The 23521-nt window shown below is 43.4% G+C and overlaps 1 protein-coding gene across 1 annotated transcript in view; it reads right to left on the reverse strand.

Moving 5' to 3' along the window:
* LOC109896487 (sushi, von Willebrand factor type A, EGF and pentraxin domain-containing protein 1-like) overlaps positions 1–23521 on the reverse strand; it is a 133933-nt gene that overhangs the window by 109972 nt on the left and 440 nt on the right. The window contains 1 exon segment of the mRNA XM_031832222.1: positions 22767–23521. This exon segment is cut by the window's right edge and continues 440 nt beyond it. Coding sequence (XP_031688082.1) covers positions 22767–23309 — 543 coding nt within the window. The 5' untranslated portion in view covers positions 23310–23521.

A 23521-nucleotide genomic window follows, 5' to 3' on the forward strand; every position in this document is an offset into this window, starting at 1 on the left:
AGAGAACAGAGAACAGAGACCGACAGGCAGAGAACAGAGAACAAGAGACCGACAGGCAGAGAACAGAGAACAGAGACCGACAGGCAGAGAACGGAGAACAGAGACCGACAGGCAGAGAACAGAGAACAGAGACTGACAGGCAGAGAACAGAGAACAAAGTGAAGAGGAGACAGAGAACAGAGACAGACAGGGCAGAGCAACAGTGTCATGCACGAGGGCTGGTACTCAGACTCTGACCCATCTGTCCGAGGGTACTATGAGTCAGATAGATGGCATCCCTCTCATGTAGAATACGGTCTTTACACCACTAGGAGCTGTCAATATGGCCACAGCAGACTACAGCCAGGAATCCAGGGTATGTACACACTGTGACTAGGGGCAACTTCATGTTATCCTTTCCAACCGCCACTGTCCTCACCCAAGGAAAGCCATCATCATTTGCCAGTCTCAGCAATCACACACACACACACACGCACACATTTCTGTCCTAGCCAAGAGTATGTCAACACAGCGTAACACTCAGCTCTGCACAATGTACTGCACCCGGCCAAATCACAGTGACGGGCCCAGCGGTGCTGTTACACATACAAACACACACACACACACACACACATACACACACACACACACACACACACACACACACACACACACACACACACACACACACACACACACACACACACACACACACACACATACACACACACAATGGAAGACCTTTGAAACAACATTGTACATTCCTGAAGAGAACATTCCATGACTTCTGCACCATGGGGATCCACAGCACTAGCTTCCATGTGGACCAGTGTCCATTGAACTCAGTTGACCCTGCAGAGTGTGTGTCAGCCATATCTCAGCCATATCTGACATGTCTTTCATCAGTATCTTGCAGCAAAGTATAAGCTCACAGACCTGAGGCCCTGGTCTCTGCTATCTCCTCAGCATCAGTGATGACAGTCGCTCTCCAGACACGTGTCCTAAAGCCCCACCCTCCCTCTCTCTCTCTCTCTCTCTCTCTCTCTCTCTCTCTCTCTCTCTCTCTGTGTACCTCTCTCTCTCTCTGTCTGTACCTCTCTCTCTCTCTCTCTCTCTCTGTCTGTACCTGTCTCTCTCTATCTGTCTGTACCTCTCTCTCTATCTGTCTGTACCTCTCTCTCTCTCTCTCTCTCTCTCTCTGTCTGTACCTCTCCCTCTATCTGTCTGTACCCCCCCTCTCTCTCTCTGTGTACCTCTCTCTCTGTCTGTCTGTACCTCTCTCTCTCTCTGTCTGTATCTCTCTCTCTCTGTCTGTACCTCTCTCTCTCTCTGTCTGTACCCCCCCTCTCTCTGTCTGTACCTCTCTCTCTGTCTGTCTGTACCTCTCTCTCTCTCTCTCTGTGTCTGTACCCCTCTCTCTCTGTCTGTCTGTACCTCTCTCTCTCTCTGTCTGTACCTCTCTCTCTCTCTCTCTCTCTCTCTCTCTGTACCTCTCGCTCTCTCTGTCTGTACCTCTCGCTCTCTCTGTCTGTACCTCTCTCTCTCTCTCTCTCTCTCTCTCCGTCTGTACCTCTCTCTCTCTCTCTCTCTCTCTCTCTCTCTCTCTCTCTCTCTCTCTCTCACAGTCTCTCTCTCTCTCTCCATCTGTACCTCTCTCTCTCTCCGTCTGTACCTCTCTCCCTCTCTCCGTCTGTACCTCTCTCTCTCTCTCTCTCTCTCTCTCTCTCAACAACTGACCATGTTTTTCATCACTCTTTCTTGGAGGTCAGAGAATACCTCTGGATGTTCAGTGTGTGAGAGACTGAAGAAGGGGGTGGGTTACCTGATTGGCGAAATGTGGTCAGAGAATAGGCATGAAACTGTCCATTTGTTTCCGTCTTCACACTCCGCCGCCAGGAGTTTTTCCGTGGTCACTCACAGGGTATGCGGTCAGGAAAAACTCCAGGGCCTACACATACCATCAGACTACGTGGCAGAGACTAATAGATGCCCTCGCTGATCTTCTGTCCCGGACAGACACTAACTCACAGACACACACACACACACACACACACTACTGTTGAGTCTATCCTGTCAATCTCAGTTTCGCCAGCCAGAGAAGTTTCCAGTGACGCCCTGAGCTAGGACATAAATGTTGAGGAAACCATATGTGTGTAAAACAGGCAGATTTTTTTTTTTTTTTAGATGAGCCGGTCCTTTAAGGGCTACAGCGAATCACCTGGCCCCCACACGGTACAACACTCATCTGATCCAATAGGAGAGGGTTGCTACTGTCTCTCATGCAAAGAAGGGGAAGAAGACAGCTGGACTGAATATACAGAAAGGGAGGTGTGAATGGCTTCTCAGCTAAATTGCGAACAGGGTCCGCCTCCTGTGCGTGCCAGCCGAACGAAAGGTTGGATCAGACTGAACTGAAACTCATGGCGAGCTTACGGAATAACTGCCTGAATGAATCTGCAAGAGTCAGCAAATGACGACGGCAAAATGATTCAAATTATGGACGAACGGCAGGTGTATGAAATTGTCCCTTGTTCAAATGTCCATATCCCGACCCTGGAATCTCAGTCACTCGCTTTTGAACATAGACTTCTACTATACAGGTATAACGATACATGAAAGAAGAGCAACTGCATGACCTCTCGTTGATGGAAGAGGCAGATGGCACTTGTAGAGGAGACAGAAACACATAGGGGCAGAAATAACATAGGGGCAACTCTCCTAATATAACCGTGTGGCTCAGTTGGGGCTCATTTCATAGAGCATGGCACATGGCACCAGGGTTGAAAATATGAAAACGGATGCACTCTCTATTGTAAGTCGCTAAAATGTAATAGTGATCTCATTCTGTCAATGTCTCCCCCCCCCCTTCATTCTCCCAATGGGAGATTAACATTCCAGAGAGTTGACTTCCTAGTGCTGTCGAGCCCTCCGGCAGAGTTTATGAACCACGTTGCGCATTACAGTCAAAATATGTGATATTGGGTTTAAAAACATCTGATAAATGATGGGTTCTTCTGGGGATTTTGCACATGACAGAGAGAGAGAGAGAGAGAGACTTCCGCAAGACTAAATTAAGGACTGGAGAGGTTCTGAGATACTTCAAAGGTTCTCTAACACACATAGTCTTCAGTCACTGGACACACACACACAGGCACACACATTGACACCTTCACATATATATTTTTTAGAGGGGCACTTGGGGCCTGAACAGCCAAATAGTGTGGATGGAAATGGCAATGAAATGCAACATGGGTAATGAATGGGGAGAACCTGTCACGCCCTGACCATAGAGCGCTTTTTATTCTCTATGTTGGTTAGGTCCGGGTGTGACTAGGGTGGGTCGTCTAGGTAATTATATTTCTATGTTTGCCTGATATGGTTCCCAATCAGAGGCATCTGTTTATCGTTGTCTCTGATTGGGGATCATATTTAGACAGCCATTCCCCCTTTGTGCTTTGTGGGATCTTGACTTTGTATAGTTGCCTGTGAGCACTATAGCAGCTTCACGTTTCATTTAGTCATTTGTTGTTTTGTTTTGCTGTGAGTTTCACCTAGTAATAAAAATATGTGGAACCCAGATCATGCTGCGCTTTGGTCCAGTTATTATGACGATCGTGACAGAACCTGGCAGGCCATGAAGTGTGACGACTTTCTGAGCTTCATTAGTGGAATAGATAGAGATACCGAATAAGGTCTGTAAAAGGTGGTGCTTTGAATGTTCCTGTATCTAGCGGGGTTAAAGGTTAAATCATTCCCACATCTATAAGAGAGAGGGGAGAGAAAGAGATTTGAAATTTGACATTTAATTGAGAGGGAGGGGGGTGGGTGAAGGGATACAGACAAGTTATGGGAGGAGAAATAGAAAGGATTTCAGAGAAAGGAATAGGAAGTAGGCACATTTGGGCAGTCTTGATACAACGGTTTGAACAGAAATGCAATGGTTCATTGGATCAGTCTAAAACATTGCACATACACCACTGCCATCTAGTGGCCAAAATCTAAATTGCAGCTGGGCTGGAATAATACATTATGGTCTTTCTCTTGCATTTCAAAGATGACGGTACAAAAAATACTTTCTTTGTATTATCTTTTACCAGATCTATTGTGTTATATTGTGATATATACCTTTCGTATTTCCACAAACTTCAAAGTGTTTCCTTTGAAATGATACCAAGAATTAGCATATCCTTACTTCAGGGCCTGAGTTACAGGCAGAAAGATTAGGGGAAAAAAGGCCGGATCCTTAAGAGGTTTTAAGACAGTGGCTAAATTAGTCAGAATTGGTGTTTTGGCCTGATTTTCTCCTGCAGATGTGAGTAGCTCATGCAAAGCACGAAAAAAAACTGTCAGGTAAAAACATTAGGAGAAGAAAAGTGGAGGGACTATCCATAAAATTCTCTCCCCTCTCTCTCGCTCTCTTCTCTATCTCTCTCTCTCTCTCCCTCTCCCCCTCTCTCCATCTCCTCTTTTTTTCTTCTCTCTGCAATTTTTATTATATATTTTTTGAAATCTACTCCTCTTATTATGCACAGCATTAGAGCAGACTAACAGTAGGTTGCCAGCCCCTGTCTGTTTGGCGCAGTGTTTTGGCCATGACAGGGTAATAGCAGGAGAACAGATATCTGCCAACATGGCAAACTGGGTTCCAACACATGGCAACCCCGAGGCAAATCCATTGGATGATGAAGTCAAAGACAGAGAAACTAAGGGGAGGAAAGGAAAGCATGGTCGTTTTAGAGCCAGAGGCTACTGTTATTGTAGCTGCCTTTGTGGAACCTACTTTCTGTTCTCTCTGTGTGTTATGAAAATGACTTATAAACTGACTGATCGACACATTCCTATATGCTACACACACACACACAGGCTCCTCAGAAGAGGAAGGGGAGGACCAGCTCCTCAGTGATTTAAAAAAACATTTTTTATAGTGAAACATTAAAAAGTGATGCTTTTAAAATAAAATGACCGTAAATATATTCACGTCACCAAATTTATAAAAACACAGTGTTTTGCAATGAAATTCTACAGAAGCCTCAACAGCATTGTAGAGTAGCACCATGGTGTAGCCAGAGGACAGCTAGTTTCCTCCCTCCTCTGGGTACATTGACTTCAATGCAAAACCTAGGAGCTTGTGGTTCTTACCCCCTTCCATAGACTTACACAGTAATTATGACAACTTCCAGAGGACGCCCTCCAAGCTATCAGAACTCTTGCAGCATGAATTGGCATGTTGTCCACCCACTCAAAGGATCAGAGAATGAGTCTAGTGCTGAAAGCATAAGCTACAGTTAGCTAGCACTGCAGTGCATAACATGTGGTGAGTAGTTGACTCAAAGAGAGAGAAAGACACATTTGTTTCTTCAAAAATTAAGGAGAAGCAAGAGAGAGAGACAGAGAGGGAAAGAAAGAGATATATTTCATTGTATTTTCTTTCATTTAGATAGCGAATGCAGCTAGGTAGTTTAGCCTATTCAAACACCCGGCTCGGGCAGAGAGGGATGCTATGTTCGGTATTTAGTATAGGTATTTTGTTATTATCCCCATTAGCTGTTGCGAAAGCAGAAGCTACTCATCCTGGGGTCCACACAAAACATGAAACATGACATAATACAGAACATTAATAGACAAGGAGAGAACAATTGTCCCAGCATCGTTCGGGTTTGCCCGGTGTAGGCCGTCATTGTAAATAAGAATTTGTTCTTAACTGGCTTGTCGAGTTAAATAAAGGTTTAAAAAAATGGCCCACGTAGCCTACATATCAATACATACACACAAGCTATCTAGGTCAAATAGGGGAGAGGCGTTGTGAGGTGTTGCTTTATCTGTTTTTTGAAACCAGGTTTGCTGTTCACTTGAGCAATATGAGATGGGAGTTCCATGCTAAAACGGCTCTATATAATACGGTACATTTTCTAGATTTTTTTTCTGATTTTGGGGACTGTGAAAAGACCCCCATGTCTGGTGAGGTAAATGTGTCAGAGCTGTGTGTAAGTTGACTATGCAAACAATTTGGGATTTTCAACACATTAATGTTTCTTATAAAAAGAAGAAGTGATGCAGTCAGTCTCTCCACAACTCTTAGCCAAGGGAGACTGGCATGCATAGTATTTGTATTAGCCCTCTGAGAACAATGAAGAGCAAGACGTGCTGCTCTGTTCTGGGCCAGCTACAGCTTAACCAGGTCTTTCCTTGCAGCACTCGACCACACGACTGGACAATAATCAAGATTAGATTCAACTAGAGCCTGCTTTGTGGAGTGCGGTGTCGTAAAAGCAGAGCATCTCTTTATTACGGACAGAACTCTCCCCATCTTCACAACCATTGACTCTATATGTTTTGACCATGACCTCAACTTGTTCAACAGCCACACCATTCATTACCAGATTCAAAAGAAGTCTAGAACTTCGGGAATGATTTGCATCAAATACAATGCTCTTAGTTTAATAGATGTTCAGGACCAGTTTATTTCTGGTCACCCATTCCAAAACAGACTGCAACTCCTTATTAAGGGTTTCAGTGACTTCATTAGCTGTGGTTGCTGATGTGTATATAGTTGAATCATCAGCATACATAGACACACATGATCATGCTTTGTTTAATTCCAGTGGCAGGTCACTGGTAAAAATAGAAAATAGTAGAAGGCCTAGAGAGCTGCCCTGCGGTACAACGCACTTTACATGTTTGACAATAGAGAAGCTTCCATTAAAGAAAACCCTCTCAGTTCAATTAGATACAGTAGATAGCTCTGAATCCATGTTAGAGGTTGAAAAGCCATAACACATACGTTTTCTCAATAACAGGTTATGATCAATAATGTCAAAGGCAGCTCCCACAAGACAATACAGCTCCCACAATCTTCTTATTATCAATTTCTTTCAACCAATCATCAAACATTTCTGTCAGTGCAGTACATGTTGAGTGCCCTTCTCTATAAGTCTGTTGTTCATTTGTTTACGGAGAAATAGCATTGTATTTGGTCAAACACCATTTTATGGTGTTTAATTCCAACCGTTTGCTAAGAGCTGGCAGCAAGCTGATAGGCCTGCTGTTAGAACCAGTAAAGGCCGCTTTACCACACTTGGCTTCCCTCCAGGCCTGAGGACAAAGACTTTCTTTGAGGATCAGATTAAAGATATGACAGAAAGGGAGTTGCTATAGAGTCAGCTCCCATCCTCAGTAGCTTTCCATCTAAGTTGTCAATGCCAGGAGGTTTGTCATTATTGATCAATAACAACAATTCTTCCACCTCTCCAACACTAACTTTACAAAATTCTAACTTGCAATGCATTTCTTTCATTATCTGTTTTTTTTATGCACGAGAACAATGGCTCACTGTTCGTTGTTGGCATTTCCTGCCTAAGGTTGCCCACTGTGCCAATGAAGTAATCATTAAAATAATTGGCAACATCAAATGGTTTTGTGATGAATAAGCCATCTGATTTGATGAAAGATGGAGTTGAATATGTCTTTCTGCCCATAATTTCATTTAAAGTACTCCAAGGTTTCCCCCCCCCCCCCCCCATCATTCTTTATATCACTGATCTTGGCTTCATTATGCAGTTTCTTCTTCTTTTGGTTGACTTTAATCACATCATTTCTCAATTCGCAGTAAGTCAGCCAGTCAGATGTGCAGCCAAACTTATTATCCACTCCTTTTACCCCATCTCTTTCAACCATACAGTGTTTCAATTCCTCATGAATCCATGGAGCCTTAGCAGTTCTAACAGTCAGTTTCTTAACAGGTGCATGTTTATCACTGAAGAACAATTTCATAGATTCATCAAGTGCAGCAAATGGAGGCTCCTTATTAATCACATCAGACCAACAAATATTTTGAACATTATCCACACAAGAGTCACAGCATAATATTTTGTATGAACTCCTTTACATTATTTTAGGCCCAGCTTTCGGAACTTTGGCTTCCTGGATGTAGCCACTATATTGTGATCACTGCATCCAATGGGTACGGACACAGCTTTAGAACAAAGTTCTACAGTATTAGTAAAAATGTGATCAATACATGTGGATGATCTTGTTTCTGTAGTGTTTGTAAACACCCTGGTAGGGTGATTAATAACCTGAACCAGATTACAGGAACTGGTTAGAGTGAGAAGCTTCCACTTGAGCAGACAGCTTGATGAAAACCAGTTAATATTCAGGTCCCCAAAAAAGTATACCTCTCTGTTTACATCACATACACTATCAAGCATTTCACACATATTATTTAGATACTGACTGTTAGCACTTGGTGGCCTATAGCAACAGCCCAGAAGAAAAGGCTTTAGATGTGCCAAGTGAACCTGCAACCACAACACTTCAATAACACTTGACATAAGATTTTATCGAAGCATTACATGGATATTGCTCTGAAAATATACAGCAACACATCCTCATAAGCATTCCTGTCTCTTCTATAGATGTTAGATCCTTGAATTGCAACTGCTGTATCACTAAATAAATTATCTAAGTGAATCTCAGAAATTTTGGAAAAGCTGACCACGACTTTTGTTGCTCCCAGCCTATAGACAGAGACTAAAACAGGAAGCTCCCGCGCTCAGGTCTGTTCAACGCTGGTCCGACCAATCTGATTCCACGCTTCAAGATTGCATTGATCACATGGATTGGGATATGTTCCGCATTGCGTCAAACAACAACATTGACGAATACGCTGATTCGGTGAGCGAGTTCATTAGAAAGTGCATCGGCGATGTCGTACCCACAGCAACTATTAAAACATTCCCAAACCAGACACCGTGGATTGATAGCAGCATTCGCGCGAAACTGAAAGCGTGAACCACTGCTTTTAACCAGGGCAAGGTGACCGGAAACATGACCGAATACAAACAGTGTAGCTATTCCCTCCGCAAGTCAATCAAACAAGCTAAGCGTCAGTATAGAGACAAAGTAGAGTCGCAATTCAACGGCTCAGACACAAAAGGTATGTGGCAGGGTCTACGGTCAATCACGGATTACAAAAAGAAAACCAGACCCCTCGCGATGTCTTGCTCCCAGACAGCCATGCCACGCCTCCAAATCAATCATCAAGTTTGCAGACGACACTACAGTGGTAGCCTTGATTACCAACAACGACGAGACGCCTACGGGGAGGAGGTGAGGGCCCTCGGAGTGTGGTGTCAGGAAAATAACCTCACACTCAACGTCAACGAAACAAAGGAGATGATCGTGGACTTCAGGAAACAGCAGAGCACCCCCCAAACCACATCGACAGGACAGTAATGGAGAGGGTAGTAAGTGTTAAGTTCCTCGGCTTACACATTACGGACAAACTGAATTGGTCCACCCACACAGACAGCGTGGTGAAGAAGGTGCAGCAGCGCCTCTTCAACCTCATCCAGAAGGAAAGGTCAGTACAGGTGCATCAAAGCAGGGGCCGAGAGACTGAAAAACAGCTTCTATCTCAAGGCCATCAGACTGTTAAACAGCCACCACTAACATTGAGTGGCTGCTGCCAACATACTGACTCAACTCCAGCCACTTTAATAATGGAAAAATTGATTTAAAAATGTATCACTAGTCACTTTAAACAATGTCACTTAATATAATGTTTACATACCCTACATTACTCATCTCATATGTATATACTGTACTCTATACCATCTACTGAATCTTGCCTATGCCGTTCTGTACCATCACTCATTCATATATTTTTATGTACATATTCTTCATCCCTTTACACTTGTGTGTATAAGGTAGTTGTTGTGAAATTGTTAGGTTAGATTACTCGTTGGTTAATGCTGCATTGTCGGAACTAGAAGCACAAGCATTTCGCTACACTCACATTAACATCTACTAACCATGTCTACGTGACAAATAACATTTGATTTGAAATATCTAATATACTGTATGAGTGATATCTGATTTTAGCAAGTTATTGATTTCATTAACCTCTTGAGTGTAGGGGGCAGTATTTTGATGTTTGGATGAAAAACGTACCCAAATGAAACTGCCTATTCCTCAGGCTCAGAATCTAGAATATGCGTATAATTGTCAGATTAGGATAGAAAACACTCTAAAGTTTCCAAAACGGTCTATTTTCTGTGAGTGTAACAGAACTGATATTGCAGGTGAAAATCTGAGGGAAATCCAACCAGGAAGTGCTGTTTTTCCTGAAACCTCTCTGTTCCATTGCATGCCTTCCCTGCATTTAAAGGGATATCAACCAGATTCTTTTCTCTATGGTTTCCACATGGTGTGAACAGTCTTTAGATATAGTTTCAAGCTTTTATTCTGAAAAATGAGCAAGAACGATCACATCGCGTCAGTGGATGCGCATGCGCAACAGCTTGGAGCAGACATTTTCTTTCTCTCTCCTATTGAAAAAGCTACGGTCCGGTTGAAATATCATCGATTATTCATTGTAAAAACAACCTGTGGATTGATTATAAAAAACGTTTCACATGTTTCTACGAACTTTACGGATACTATTTGGAATTTTCGTCTGCCCCGTTGTGACCGCTCGAGCCTGTGGATTTCTGAACAAAACGCGTCAACCAAATGGAGCTATTTTGGATATAAAAATAATCTTTATCGAACAAAAGGAACATTCATTGTGTAACTGGGAGTCTCGTGAGTGCAAACATCCAAAGATCATCAAAGGTAAGTGATTAATTTGATCGCTTTTCTGACTTTCGTGACCAATCTACTTTGCTGCTAGCTGTTTCTAATGTTTTGTCTGCTGAGAGAGATGTCCTAACACAAACGCTTGGATAGCTTTTGCTGTAAAGCTTTTTTGAAATCTGACACGCCAGGTGGATTAACTTCTTGGATATAGGGGGCGCTCTTTTAATTTATGGATAAAAAAACATGCCCGTTTTAAGCGCAATATTTTGTCACGAAAAGATGCTCGACTATGCATATAATTGGCAGCTTTGGAAAGAAAACACTCCAACGTTTCCAAAACTGCAAAGATATTATCTGTGAGTGCCACAGAACTCATGCTACAGGCCAAGATGAAACTTCAACCAGGAAATGGGCAGAATTTTTGAGGCTCTGTTTTCCATTGTCTCCTTATATGGCTGTGAATGCGCCGGGAATGAGCCTGCCCTTTCTATCATTTCTCCAAGGTGTCTGCAGCATTGTGACGTATTTGTAGGCATATCATTGGAAGATTGGCCATAAGAGACTACATTTACCAGGGGTCCGCCCGGTGTCCTTTGTCTAAATTGGTGCGTAATCTACAAGCTGCACGCAGTCATCCAGTGATTGAGAGGAGAGAGGAGGCTTTCAACGAACGATATATCATGAAGAGATATGTGAAAAACACCTTGAGGATTGATTCTAAACAACGTTTACCATGTTTCAGTCGATATTATGGAGTTAATTTGGAAAAAAGTTTGGCGTTTTGATGAGTGATTTTTCGGGTTTTTTTGGTAGCCAAACGTGACGCACCAAACGGAGCGATTTCTCCTAAACAAATAATCTTTCAGGAAAAACTGAGCATTTGCTATCTAACTGAGAGTCTCCTCATTGAAAACATCTGAAGTTCTTCAAAGGTAAATGATTTTATTTGAATGATTTTCTAGTTTTTGTGAAAATGTTGCCTGCTGATGCTAACGCTAAATGCTATGCTAGCTGCGCTAGCTGTTACACAAATGCTTGTTTTGCTATGGTTGAGAAGCATATTTTGAAAATCTGAGATGACAGTGTTGTTAACAAAAGGCTAAGCTTGAGAGCTAGCATATTAATTTCATTTCATTTGCGATTTTCATGAATAGTTAACGTTGTGTTATGCTAATGAGCTGCGGTGATAATTACACTCCTGGATACAGGTTTTTTTCGTAGCTAAACGTGACGCACCAAACGGAGCGATTTCTCCTAAACAAATAATCTTTCAGGAAAAACTGAGCATTTGCTATCTAACTGAGAGTCTCCTCATTGAAAACATCTGAAGTTCTTCAAAGGTAAATTATTTTATTTGAATGATTTTCAGTTTCTTGTGAAAATGTTGCCTGCTGATGCTAATGCTAAATGCTACGCTAGCTGCGCTAGCTGTTACACAAATGCTTGTTTTGCTAAGTTAACAACAAGCTAAACTGTGTTTTTCTATATTGCACTTGTGATTTCATGAAAATGAAATATTTTAGTATTTTAGTAGAATTTGGCGCTCTGCAATTCAGTGGATGTTGACGAAAATGATCCCGCTAACGGGATGGGTGCGCCAAGAAGTTAACCTTATTTCTAAGGCTACATATACTAATATGGACTATTTTCATCCCTTTTCTAGGTAGCTTATCAGAGATAGACATAATATGGAAAAGAGTAAACAAAGCAAGAAAAGAAATCTACATTCACCAGACCATTAATCAGTTGATGTGTGTAAGTGTTTGTGTGCAGCGGGGTTGAAACTACAAACCCATAGGCTTGGCTCCCTCATCAAATCAAATCAAATCAAATCAAATGTATTTATATAGCCCTTCGTACATCAGCTGATATCTCAAAGTGCTGTACAGAAACCCAGCCTAAAACCCCAAACAGCAAGCAATGCAGGTGTAGAAGCACGGTGGCTAGGAAAAACTCCCTAGAAAGGCCAATACCTAGGAAGAAACCTAGAGAGGAACCAGGCTATGTGGGGTGGCCAGTCCTCTTCTGGCTGTGCCGGGTGGAGATTATAACAGAACATGGCCAAGATGCCCTTCCAGTCTTTTAAGAGGGAGGGTTTACAATGAGCCTGTCAAATTAGATGTAGTAGATTTAAGCAATGTCACCACATGCTTTCATGGCTGCAAGTTCTTTCCTCTTTTTGCACACAGCTTCCAGATAGTCCTCCTTGAGGAAGATATACATTCCTCTCAAGTGTTGGCTCTTTCCAGAACAGCTACCTTGTCCTTGAACCTCAGGAACTTGACCACTAATCGGCCTTGGCCTGTCACCTGGTCCGGTGGTGGGTTTTCCAGTTCTGTGGACGTGCCCCACCTCAATCTTCCTGTGGTCCATCTTCAGTTTCTCCGAGATAATTTCCCTCACTTTGTCCTCATATCCCGTCCAGGTCTCATGTGGAGATTCTGCAATTCCGTTCATAGCCATGTTGTTCCGCCTCAATTGCCCCTCGAGATAATCTGATTTCTTTGTCATTGTTATCACGGATTCATATATAGAACTGATGTCCTCTCTCAATGACTTACAGATTGCTGTCATCTTGCCGTTCTCCTGTTTAAACTCATTGAGCTGACCCTGGGAGAACTGCAAACTGTTCTTCAGGTCCTGGACATCGCTGGTCAGGTTGTCCATTCTTTTATTAGTTGACTCCACCAATTATTTGGATGAAACTCTTGAAGTAATTTTCTTGTTGTTCTAACAATTGCTTGTCAAACTTTTTTTGTTTGTTTAAAATATCCTTCACCTGTGATAGAGAGACACCACTGTCCTCAACGTTTCTCTCAGTGGCTTTGGTGTTTGTTATGGTAGCAACATAGCAGTTCCAGACAGGGCAGGTCACAGGGAAGATTGAAAACAACAAACAGCAGGGATCTATACAGCCACAAGCCCTGGGCAATCCGCGGTCCCAGCCACAATGGCTAACTGCATTGCAGGCTGCATTCCTCACGAAAACCCTGCTAGCTTGATAGACAGCTAGCTAGCAGTTAGGCTAATTGCTACGCCAAACAACTCCTCAAGACCCGGCCTTGGTCGGCAGGATCACTGGACAGATAGTCGCAGTCCCAGGAACTGATGCCAACCGCATCGCAGGATCCAAACTCAAAAGGTAGCTCACTACTAAGACATATTTCAATAGACTTTCAAAATGACAAACTGAGCTCTGCCTCATTCCGGGTTCAACAGGAAGTGACGTGGATGAGGGTAGGTTAGCTAGCTGGCTATGATTATCCAACACTAGAACTCATCCAAGTCAAGGTAAGCTTTTGGTTTTATTATTATATAATTGTCACCAGCACACTCTGGTGGAACTGCTAAACTGTTTGCTGCTGACTGTACACTGTACACTGTACCGCATGATTGTGGCAGGTTTACTAACGTGTTAGTTCTAGTAGCTAGTAGACTATGAAGTTAATATGTGACTCATTTAAGGAAACTAGGCGTATGTCATACAGGAGAGGTATTTTAATGTAAATATGTATTTTTTTATCAAAATGCATTTTTTTGCAAAAGGGCTTCTTGAACATGTGAACTTTTATGTGCCTTAACAATAAACTTGCATGCCATCTGTAAATACAGATAAAATTGTTAAATTACAAGCCTAGTTGATTTAGCCATGGAAAAAGTCAGGAACCTTCCCGCTAGCCATGATTGCCTGAGATAATGGATGGGCTGGACATGCCGAGAGATTAGTTCAGATTGGTCTGCCATGTAGCATACTTCTGTCTATAACATGAGCTGTTCTGTATGTGTAGGTAATCTTTCCTACCGCAGATTTTTTGAAAATATCCTTAAGAACTGCAAAAGTGTTGCTACTGCCCTCCACTTTCTAGAGGATGATCGTGCCATGGTGACTCTCTCTGACTCTGAAAATGAATCAGACAATGAGGAAATCCCTGATTTAACCTCTCTAGGCTAGATGGGACGCTACCATCCCACCTGACCAACATCCAATGAAAGTGCAGGGTGCCAAATTCAAACTACAGAATTGTAATTGTACATTCTTTAAAATAGACATGCAATATGTCAAAATAAAGCCTAACTTCTTGTTAATCCAGCAATGGTGTCAGATTTCAAAAAGGCTTTATGGCGAAAGCAAACCATGCATTTATCTGAGGACAGCACCCCATCAAACAAACACAAACAATCATATGTCATCCCCCCAGATGTGACACAAAACTCAGAAATAACAATATAATTTATGCCTTGCCTTTGAAGAGCTTCTTCTGTTGGCACTCCAATATGTCCCATAAACATCACAAACGGTCCTTTTGTTCGACTAATTCCGTCGTTATATCTCCAAAACGTCCATTATTTGGCGCGTTTGATTCAGAAAAACACCGGTTCCAACTCGCGCAACATGACTACAAAAGATCTAATAAGTTACCTGTAACCTTTGTCCAAACATTTCAAACAACTTTCCTAATACAACATTAGGTATTTTTTCATGTAAATTATTGATAAAATTTAAGACGGGAAAAACTGCTTTCAATAGCGGATAAAAACAAAGTGGAGCGAGCTTTCAGGTCGCTCGCCCCAACCACAACGGTACACTAGACTCGACCCTCGTTCTGAACAGCCCTACTTCTTCATTACACAAATGAAAAACATCAACCAATTTCTAAAGACTTTTGACATCCAGTGGAAGCAATAGGAACTGCAAGCAAGTGCCTTAAAAATCTAGATCCACGTAGAAAACCCATTGTCACCTCAAAAAAGAAAATTTCCTGGATGGTTTGTCCTCAGGGTTTCGCCTGCCAAATAAGTTTTGTTATACTCACAGACATTATTCAAACAGTTTTAGAAACTTCAGAGTGTTTTCTATCCAAATACTAATAATACTAAGAATACACTACTAAAAATACTAAGAATGCAATACTAATAATATGCATATCCTAGCTTCTGGGCCTGAGTAGCAGGCAGTTTACTTTGGGCACGCTTTTCATCCGGACGTGAAAAGCCTAGAGAGGTTAAGTAAAAACAATTTAATTGAACCAGGCATTATAGAGTCTTCTGAAACGGAGATCAACAGGGTTGTTGTCACGGAAGAAGTTCTTTGAGTTTTTAAATCAGTGGAATGCCTGGTGGAAGCAGAGTATGATAGCTAAGGAGATGGAGAAATTCTGGCGTTTGATTGCTTTGAAAAGAGAACACAGAAGGCTGTTGTATAAAACACCTGGGGCAGCCATGGCATCAATGACAGAGAGGGAATCTAGCTAGCTACATTTTCAGATATTATAAGTTTCTAATTTTGTCAGAAAGTTGTGTTGCAGGCTCAAGGGTGTTGGGTTTCCACGTCACCAAGTTCAATAACAAAACATGCACCAGTAGCACAAATAGAATGCAAATGGGGAGTTTATTAGGGATTTTGGTACACTGGGGAAGAGGGGGAAATTCACCAATCACCTCACTGTCCACAAGCTGTTCTCGTTGTCCGTTCTGTTTTCCAGGGGTAATCCTCACACTCGGGTCCTCAGCCAATCCATTCTGGTACACATGGGCGGTAGTTCGACAGTCCAGGTCACGACGGGTAATCTCACAGATATTGCTCTCTCTTCTCCCACTCTTCATAACACACTTGGCTCTCTCCTACTCTGCCCCTTTGTGCAGGCTGCTTCCTCCTTTATCCACAAGCATACCTTGGCTTATCGATCCACAGCCTTGCCTCGTTGGGGCAGGAAGTCCATATAAGGCTTGGGGGTGGAGCCAGCAGGCTGCAAGATATCTCCCCTCAATAACCACTCCCCTCACCCACTCCGTGCCGTCTGCCACAGTTGTTTTCATTTCAAGTTAAAGTGTACTGTTAGCTTGCTAGCTAACTTTAGCTGGCTGGCTCGCTTGATAACGTTACGTGTATGATCTGTGTAGTAATATTATTTGTATCTCTAGCTGGCTAACATTGAGCCTAGTTTGTTAGCTTTCGCTACCTGCAGATTCATGCATGTTGGCTAGCTATGGCAGTTAGTTTGTATTGCTAGTATGGGTTGGGATTATTTCCGCGTTAAAAACAACTGGGAACTTAGTACTGGGAACTCGGAAATCTCCAACTTCCGACTTCAGTGCATTCAAGACAACTGAGCTCCGACTGGGAAAATTTGTATTATGGTGACAACGATGTAAGCTGTGTATAGAGTTTTTTTTACATTAGATAAAAGTAGAGACTCCCTCATCTTAAATGGCACCGACCGCCACTGACACACACACACACACACAAGCAAACACACATGGAATTGAAAACAGCTAAACTTATTATGAACTAAACTGACTTGAAAATATAGTAAATCTTGAACCACCATAATTGAGATGAGATGATGTCCTTAACAAAACCCATGGTCCTTACATCCACTGTCAGTGTGCAATAATAATCATTTATCTCCCTATGCACATCCACACTCCCTCTATATCCATCCGACTCATCGCTCTCTCAACCCTCTGCACAGTTTGAGAGAGCCCAATGAAGAGCCCTGTCGACCCGGACAGAAAAATCTACCAGAAAAAATCCATCTCTCATCCCTCACTATCATCCCTCTATCTCCTCCCTCTGGACAGTCATCTTAAAATGTATATCCTGAAATATCCTCAAGAACAGCACTGTCGTTCTCTACACTGGACCAGGAAAAGCCTTCTCTCTCTCTCAGTAATGGATCCCAGCTTTCTGCACTACTTAGAAACAGCCAGACCGGCCAATGGAATGAAATATGGCTTTGTTATTACATCCATTATCAATTACACACACACACACACACACACACACACACACACACACACACACACACACACACACACACACACACACACACACACACACACACACACACACACACACACACACACACACACACACACACACACACACACACCATGCAGGCCTTACCAAACGCTTTGCTAGGCTAACTGTATAGCGTGACAACCTGATGCCCTTGCAGATTACCGTTAGCGAGGGCATATTTAACAATGCTATATGGTGTTAAAGATTGTTAAAAATAATGGAAAACATTATTCAGCAGTACTTTTTCCAAAAGAGGGATTAGCTAAATTTACCCTAGTCCCAAATCTGTTTGTGCTGTCTTGGCAACGACAGTAGGACTTGCTGAAGTAGCAGTATAAAAGAGCAGCAGAGATAAAAGATGATATATCATAGAAGGTCTATTTTCCAACATCTCAAGTGCATCCTAAATGGCTCCCTGTGCTCTATATAGTGCTCCCGACTCCCCATAGGGCTCGGGTCAAAAGTAGTGCACTACGTAGGGAATAGGTTGCCATTTGGGACACAGTCCTCCTCTCTCAGACAAGGGTTAGTCATACTCAGACAGACTGTAAACGTCAATGTGAATTAGTAAGGTGCCATCTGGTCCTGTAGACATCTGTAGACATCTGCTGAGATCTCTGTCTGTCTCACCTTCACATGCCTCGCTACTGCTATTACTCATTGATAGTTCAAAACCTATGGCATGTATACCACCTATGGAGAAAAAAAACGCACTGCACATCTGCTGCCTGCCTGCTTGACCGATCTTTTCATCTCACCCTCACATGCAACAGTATGAACACTACTGTAAGTCACTCTGGATAAGATTGTCTGCTAAATTACTACAATGCACATGTAATTGCACATCAGTACCATTACACAGACAGTGGCACGGTTCAAAACCGTTCGGTCATGAGAGCCTCCGAGGGCCCCGGGCTTCAGTATGGAAAAGGTATTTACATTGGTACTCGAATGGGCGCATACATGCACGCGCGCATACACACACTCACTTACTGTAATGTATTTTATAAGAAATCTTTCCTCTGCTGACGCCTGGAGCTGACAGGACAGGACAGTATGTCTACTGTGATGGGGGTCACCTTGGGGTCATTATAGGGGCTGCACAAAATGATTGATGTATTATAATAATTTATTATGCTTATGTTGTATTAATAGAAGGGGAAGGGCTATAAGACCCTCCCCACTACATGTATAGGTTCCTGGACCACAGATTAGCAATATATGCATTATAAGGTTAAATACTGTTCCACAGTTATTTTCTAGTCTCTGCCTCTTATAAGAAATGTTTTGAGCACATGTGTGAGCCATTGCAGTCAAAACAGGGTGTCTGTGAGAAAGCGCCTCAAGGCTAAAAGAGACACATAGACACAGACCCCTGCAGGGGAGTAAATAGATAAGTGACAAGCCAGACATACCACTGTAAACCACACGGGAATGGAAAATTAAGGCTGAGCCCTTAGAAAACACTGGACTATTGTTTTCTCCTGCAAGTCTGTATAACTCTATATGCATGGGCTTGGTCTCATGAGTAGAAGGTGTTGACGTAGGCAGTTACATCACTAGGGGTGGACTGCAAGTATATTAAAGCAACTTAGACCTGTTTTATTTTGCAGAACTTCCACATGCGTGCTGTGTTTCTGTTGTCAACTTCTGCAATTGCATTAATAAAGGTTTGATTGATTTACTTAAAGAATATATTGTCTGATTGCTGATTTCACCAATAAGCCAATGATTGACAAGGAACAAAGAACCTACCCCAACAACTGTATGGAACCCAGTGTCAATGTGGACCTGTATCTTGCTTCTGTGGAGCTTCCTGTTTAGTAGGACTTCATCCTGGCCGGCTTTAGAGCAACAGCTACACCATCCTACTAATTTCCAGTGTTATAATTGATAACAATAATACCCACTCTGAGACACTCTGTCTCCCAATTCCAAATGTGCAAACCACTGCATTTAACCACGGCACGGCAAGCTGACTGGGACCATCTACAAACAGACCAACTACGACCTCCGTAAGGCAAACAAAGTGGCAAAACGTTAGAATAGAGACAAAGTGGAGTCGCAATTCAATGGCTCAGACACAAGACACGTGGCAGGAACTCCAAACAATTGCGGGTTATAAATTGAAAGTCAACCACGACGCCTCGCTTCTGGACAAGTTAAACACCCTCTTCGCCCTCTTCAAGGAAAACAACACAGAGCCGCTGATGTGGGCCCACACTTCTCATGAGCACTGTATGTTCCCGATCTCCGTGGCTGACTTGAGTAAGACATTTGAGCGTGTTAACCCTCGCAAGGCTGCCGGCCCAGGCAGCATCCCATGCCGCGTCCTCAGAGCATGCGCAGACCAGCTGGCCGGAGTGTTTACAGACACATTCAATCTTTCACTATTCCAGTCTGTTGTCCCCACGTGCTTCAAGATGTCCACAATCGTTCCTGTGCCCAAGGAAGTGACGGTAACTGATCTAAATGACTATTGTCCCGTAGCACTCACTTCAGTAATAATGAAGTGCTTTGAGAGGCTAGTTAAGGATCATATCACTTCCATCTTACCTGACATCCTAGACCCACTAAGACCCACTAAGCTCAGGGCCCTGAGTCTGAACCTATGCCTGTGCAACTGGGTCCTGGAATTCCGGACAGGCCGACCCCAACTGGTGAAGGTAGGGAACTAACACCTCTGCCACTCTGATCCTCAACACGGAGTCCCCACAGGGTGCGTGCTCAGCCCCCTCCTTTACTCTCTCTTCACCCATGACTGCGTGGCCATGTGCGTCTCCAACTCAATCATCAAGTTTGCAGACAACACAACATGATTACCAACAACGACGAGACAGCCTACAGGGAGGAGACGTGCCTTGGCGGAACGGTGCCAGGAAAATATCCTCTCCATCAACTTCAACAAAACGAAGGAGCTGATTGTGGACTCCAGGAGACAGCAGAGAGAGCACGCCCCCATCCACAGAGAAGCAGTTGAGAGGGTCAAAAGCTTCAAGTTCACTGACGACATGAAATGGTCCCTTCACACAGATAGTGTAGTGAAGAAAGTGCAACAGCTAAAGAGGCTGAAGAAATTTGTCTTGGGCCCCTAAGACCCTCACAAACTGCAGGTGCACCATTGAGAGCATCCTGTCGGGCTGTATCAACCGCAGAGCTTTCTAGAAGGTGGTGCGATCAGCCCAATGCAATATCAGGGACACACTGCCTGCCCTCCAAGACATCAACAGCACCTGGTGTCACAGGATGTCCAAGAAGATCATCAAGGACCCCAGCCACCCCCTGCACCTTGGAGGCAGCTACACTATAGATGTAGGATCTTTTGACGCTGATCATTTTTCTGCACAGCAGGAAATGCAAAAATGTAGTGTATTCAAGGTTTAAAAAGGCTTCTATTTTCCACTTTAAAATGTCAGACTAGATTTCCCAAAACTAAAAATGTATCAACCCCGAAAAAAATGTCCATGAATTATAATCCACATAATTATTCACATTTCCTGTTGCTGCAGGATTATTTTCCTGCTGTAGCAAACTGACTCAAATGAAGATTGTACATCTGTTTGTACAGTATTTTACCCACTTTATATGTACAGTGCATTCGGAAAGTATTCAGACCCCTTGACTTTTTTCTAATTTTGTTAAATTACAACGTTATTCTAAAATGGATTATATAAAAACATGTTCCTCATCAATCTACACACAATACTCTATAATGACAAAGCGAAAACATTTTTTTTTTTTGCTAATGTATTACCTTATTTACATAAGTATTCAGACCTTTGCAATGAGACTCGAAATTGAGCTCAGGTGCATCCTGTTTCCATTGATCATTCTTGAAATGTTTCTACCACTTGATTTGAGTCCACCTGTGGTAAATTCAATTGATTGGACATTACTTGGAAAGGCACACACCTGTCTATATAAGGTCCCACAGTTGACAGTGCATGTCAGAGCAAAAACCAAGCAATGAGGTCAAAGACATTGTCTGTAGAGCTCCGAGACAGGATTGTGTCAAGACACAGATCTGGGGAAGGGTACCAAAACATTTATGCAGCATTGAAGTTCACAGTGGCCTCCATCATTCTTAAATGGAAGAGGTTTGGAACCACCAAGACTCTTCCTAGAGCTGGCCACCCGGCCAAAGTGAGCAATCGGGGGAGAAGGGCCCTGCTCAGGAAGGTGACCAAGAACCCGATGGTTAGTCTGACAAAGCTCCAGAGTTCCTCTTTGGAGATGGGAGAACCTTTCAGAAGGACAACCATCTCTGCAGCACTCCACCAATCAGGCATTTATGGTAGAATGGCCGGACGGAAGCCACTCCTCAGTAAAAGGCACATGACAGCCCTCTTGGAGTTTGCCAAAAGTCACCTAAAGGACTGACCATGATAAAGAAGGTTCACCGGTCTGATGAAACCCAGATTGAACTCCTTGGCCTGAATGCCATGTGTCACGTCCGGAGGAAACCTGGCACCATACCTACGGTGAAGCATGGTGGTGGCATGTGGGGATGTTGTGGGGATGTTTTTCAGAGGCAGGGACACTAGTCAGGATCGACTCTCTGAATGTCCTTGAGTGGCCCGCCCGGACTTGAACCTGATCGAACATCTCTGGAGAGACCTAAAAATAGCTGTGCAGCTATGCTCCCCATCCAACCTGACAGAGCTTGAGAGGATCTGTGGAGAAGAATGGGAGAAACTACCCAAATACAGGTGTGCTATGCTTGTAGTGTCATACCTAAGAAGACTCGAGGCTGTAATCACTGCCAAAGTTGCTTCAAAAAGTACTGAGCAAAGGGTCTGAATACTTATGCAAATGTGATATTTCCGTTTTTATTTTTATTAATTTGCAAAAATTTCTAAAAACCTGCTTCTGCTTTCTCATTATGGGGTATTGTGTGAAGATTGATGAGGGGAAAAAAACTAACATTTAATCAATTTTAGAATAAGGCTGTAATGTAACAAAATGTGGAAAAGTTCCAGGGGTCTGAATACTTTCCGAAAGCCCTGTATATATTGGATTCTTGACATAGCTCACTATAATATACACTGAATGAACAAAACATGAGAAACACCTGATCTTTCCATAACATTGGTTGACCAGGTGAACCCAGGAGAAAGCTATGATCCCTTCTTGATGTCACCTGTTAAATCCACTTCAATCAGTGATGTCGATTTTGAGATGGATACACACCCACAACCCACATACATGCAAATCTGGTATAGACACACACACACACACACACACACGCATGCACACACACACGCACACACACACACACACACACACACACACACACACACACACACACACACACACACACACACACACACACACACACACACACACACACACATAAGAATCCAGGTTACACACACTGACACGCATACGCACACGCATCGACACTCACCGCAGCCCGTTGGAAGGCTCCTTTGGTATAGGTCCCTCCTCCTCTGTAGGTGATAGCAGGGATCTCCTGGTTAAACAGAGAACACTTGTGCTGGTGTGATTTCGGCGCCTTGACGTGATCCACCCGGGTCACCACGTGGGTCTTGGATGAGAACGTAACCAGGGCGACCCTCGTGTCCTCCGGGGCCACGGGGAAGTCCGAGAGGAGCTTCCGTACGAAGCGCAGCTCGCTCAGGAAGTTGTTGGCCCCCACGCTGGAAGACTCGTCCACCAGGAACACCAGGTCCAGACGTGCGCTCTTCTCCCGGAGCGTGCGCACATTCTTCTTGAAGGCTTGGCCCAGGCGCTCCACCTTGGACTCTGCGCTCTCAGAGAGGGTGAGGTTGAGGGCCGGAGAGGCTGGGGGTCCGGAGCCGTAGCGGAGGGAGCTGAGATGGTGTAGCTGTTGCTCCGAAGCCGGCCAGGATGAAGTCCTACTAACCAGGAAGCTCCATAGAAGCAAGATATAGGTCCACATAGACACTGGGTTCCTTACAGTAGACATACTGTCCTGTCCTGTCAGCTCCAGGTGTCAGCAGAGGTAAGGGTTCTTATAAAACACTTTGAAACAGGATGTCCAATAGTGACGACGACAAGTATTTGATGATGGTGTTTTCCTACGTTCCCATTTGTCTCCAGCCACACTGCAACATGGACGCCAGGCAAGGCAGAATGTTTCCACGAGGATTTCTCCAAAAGCACTTCCAAAAAAGAGAA

The sequence above is a fragment of the Oncorhynchus kisutch genome, linkage group LG9, assembly GCF_002021735.2.
Source record: "Oncorhynchus kisutch isolate 150728-3 linkage group LG9, Okis_V2, whole genome shotgun sequence".
Classification (NCBI taxonomy): Eukaryota; Metazoa; Chordata; class Actinopteri; order Salmoniformes; family Salmonidae; genus Oncorhynchus; species Oncorhynchus kisutch.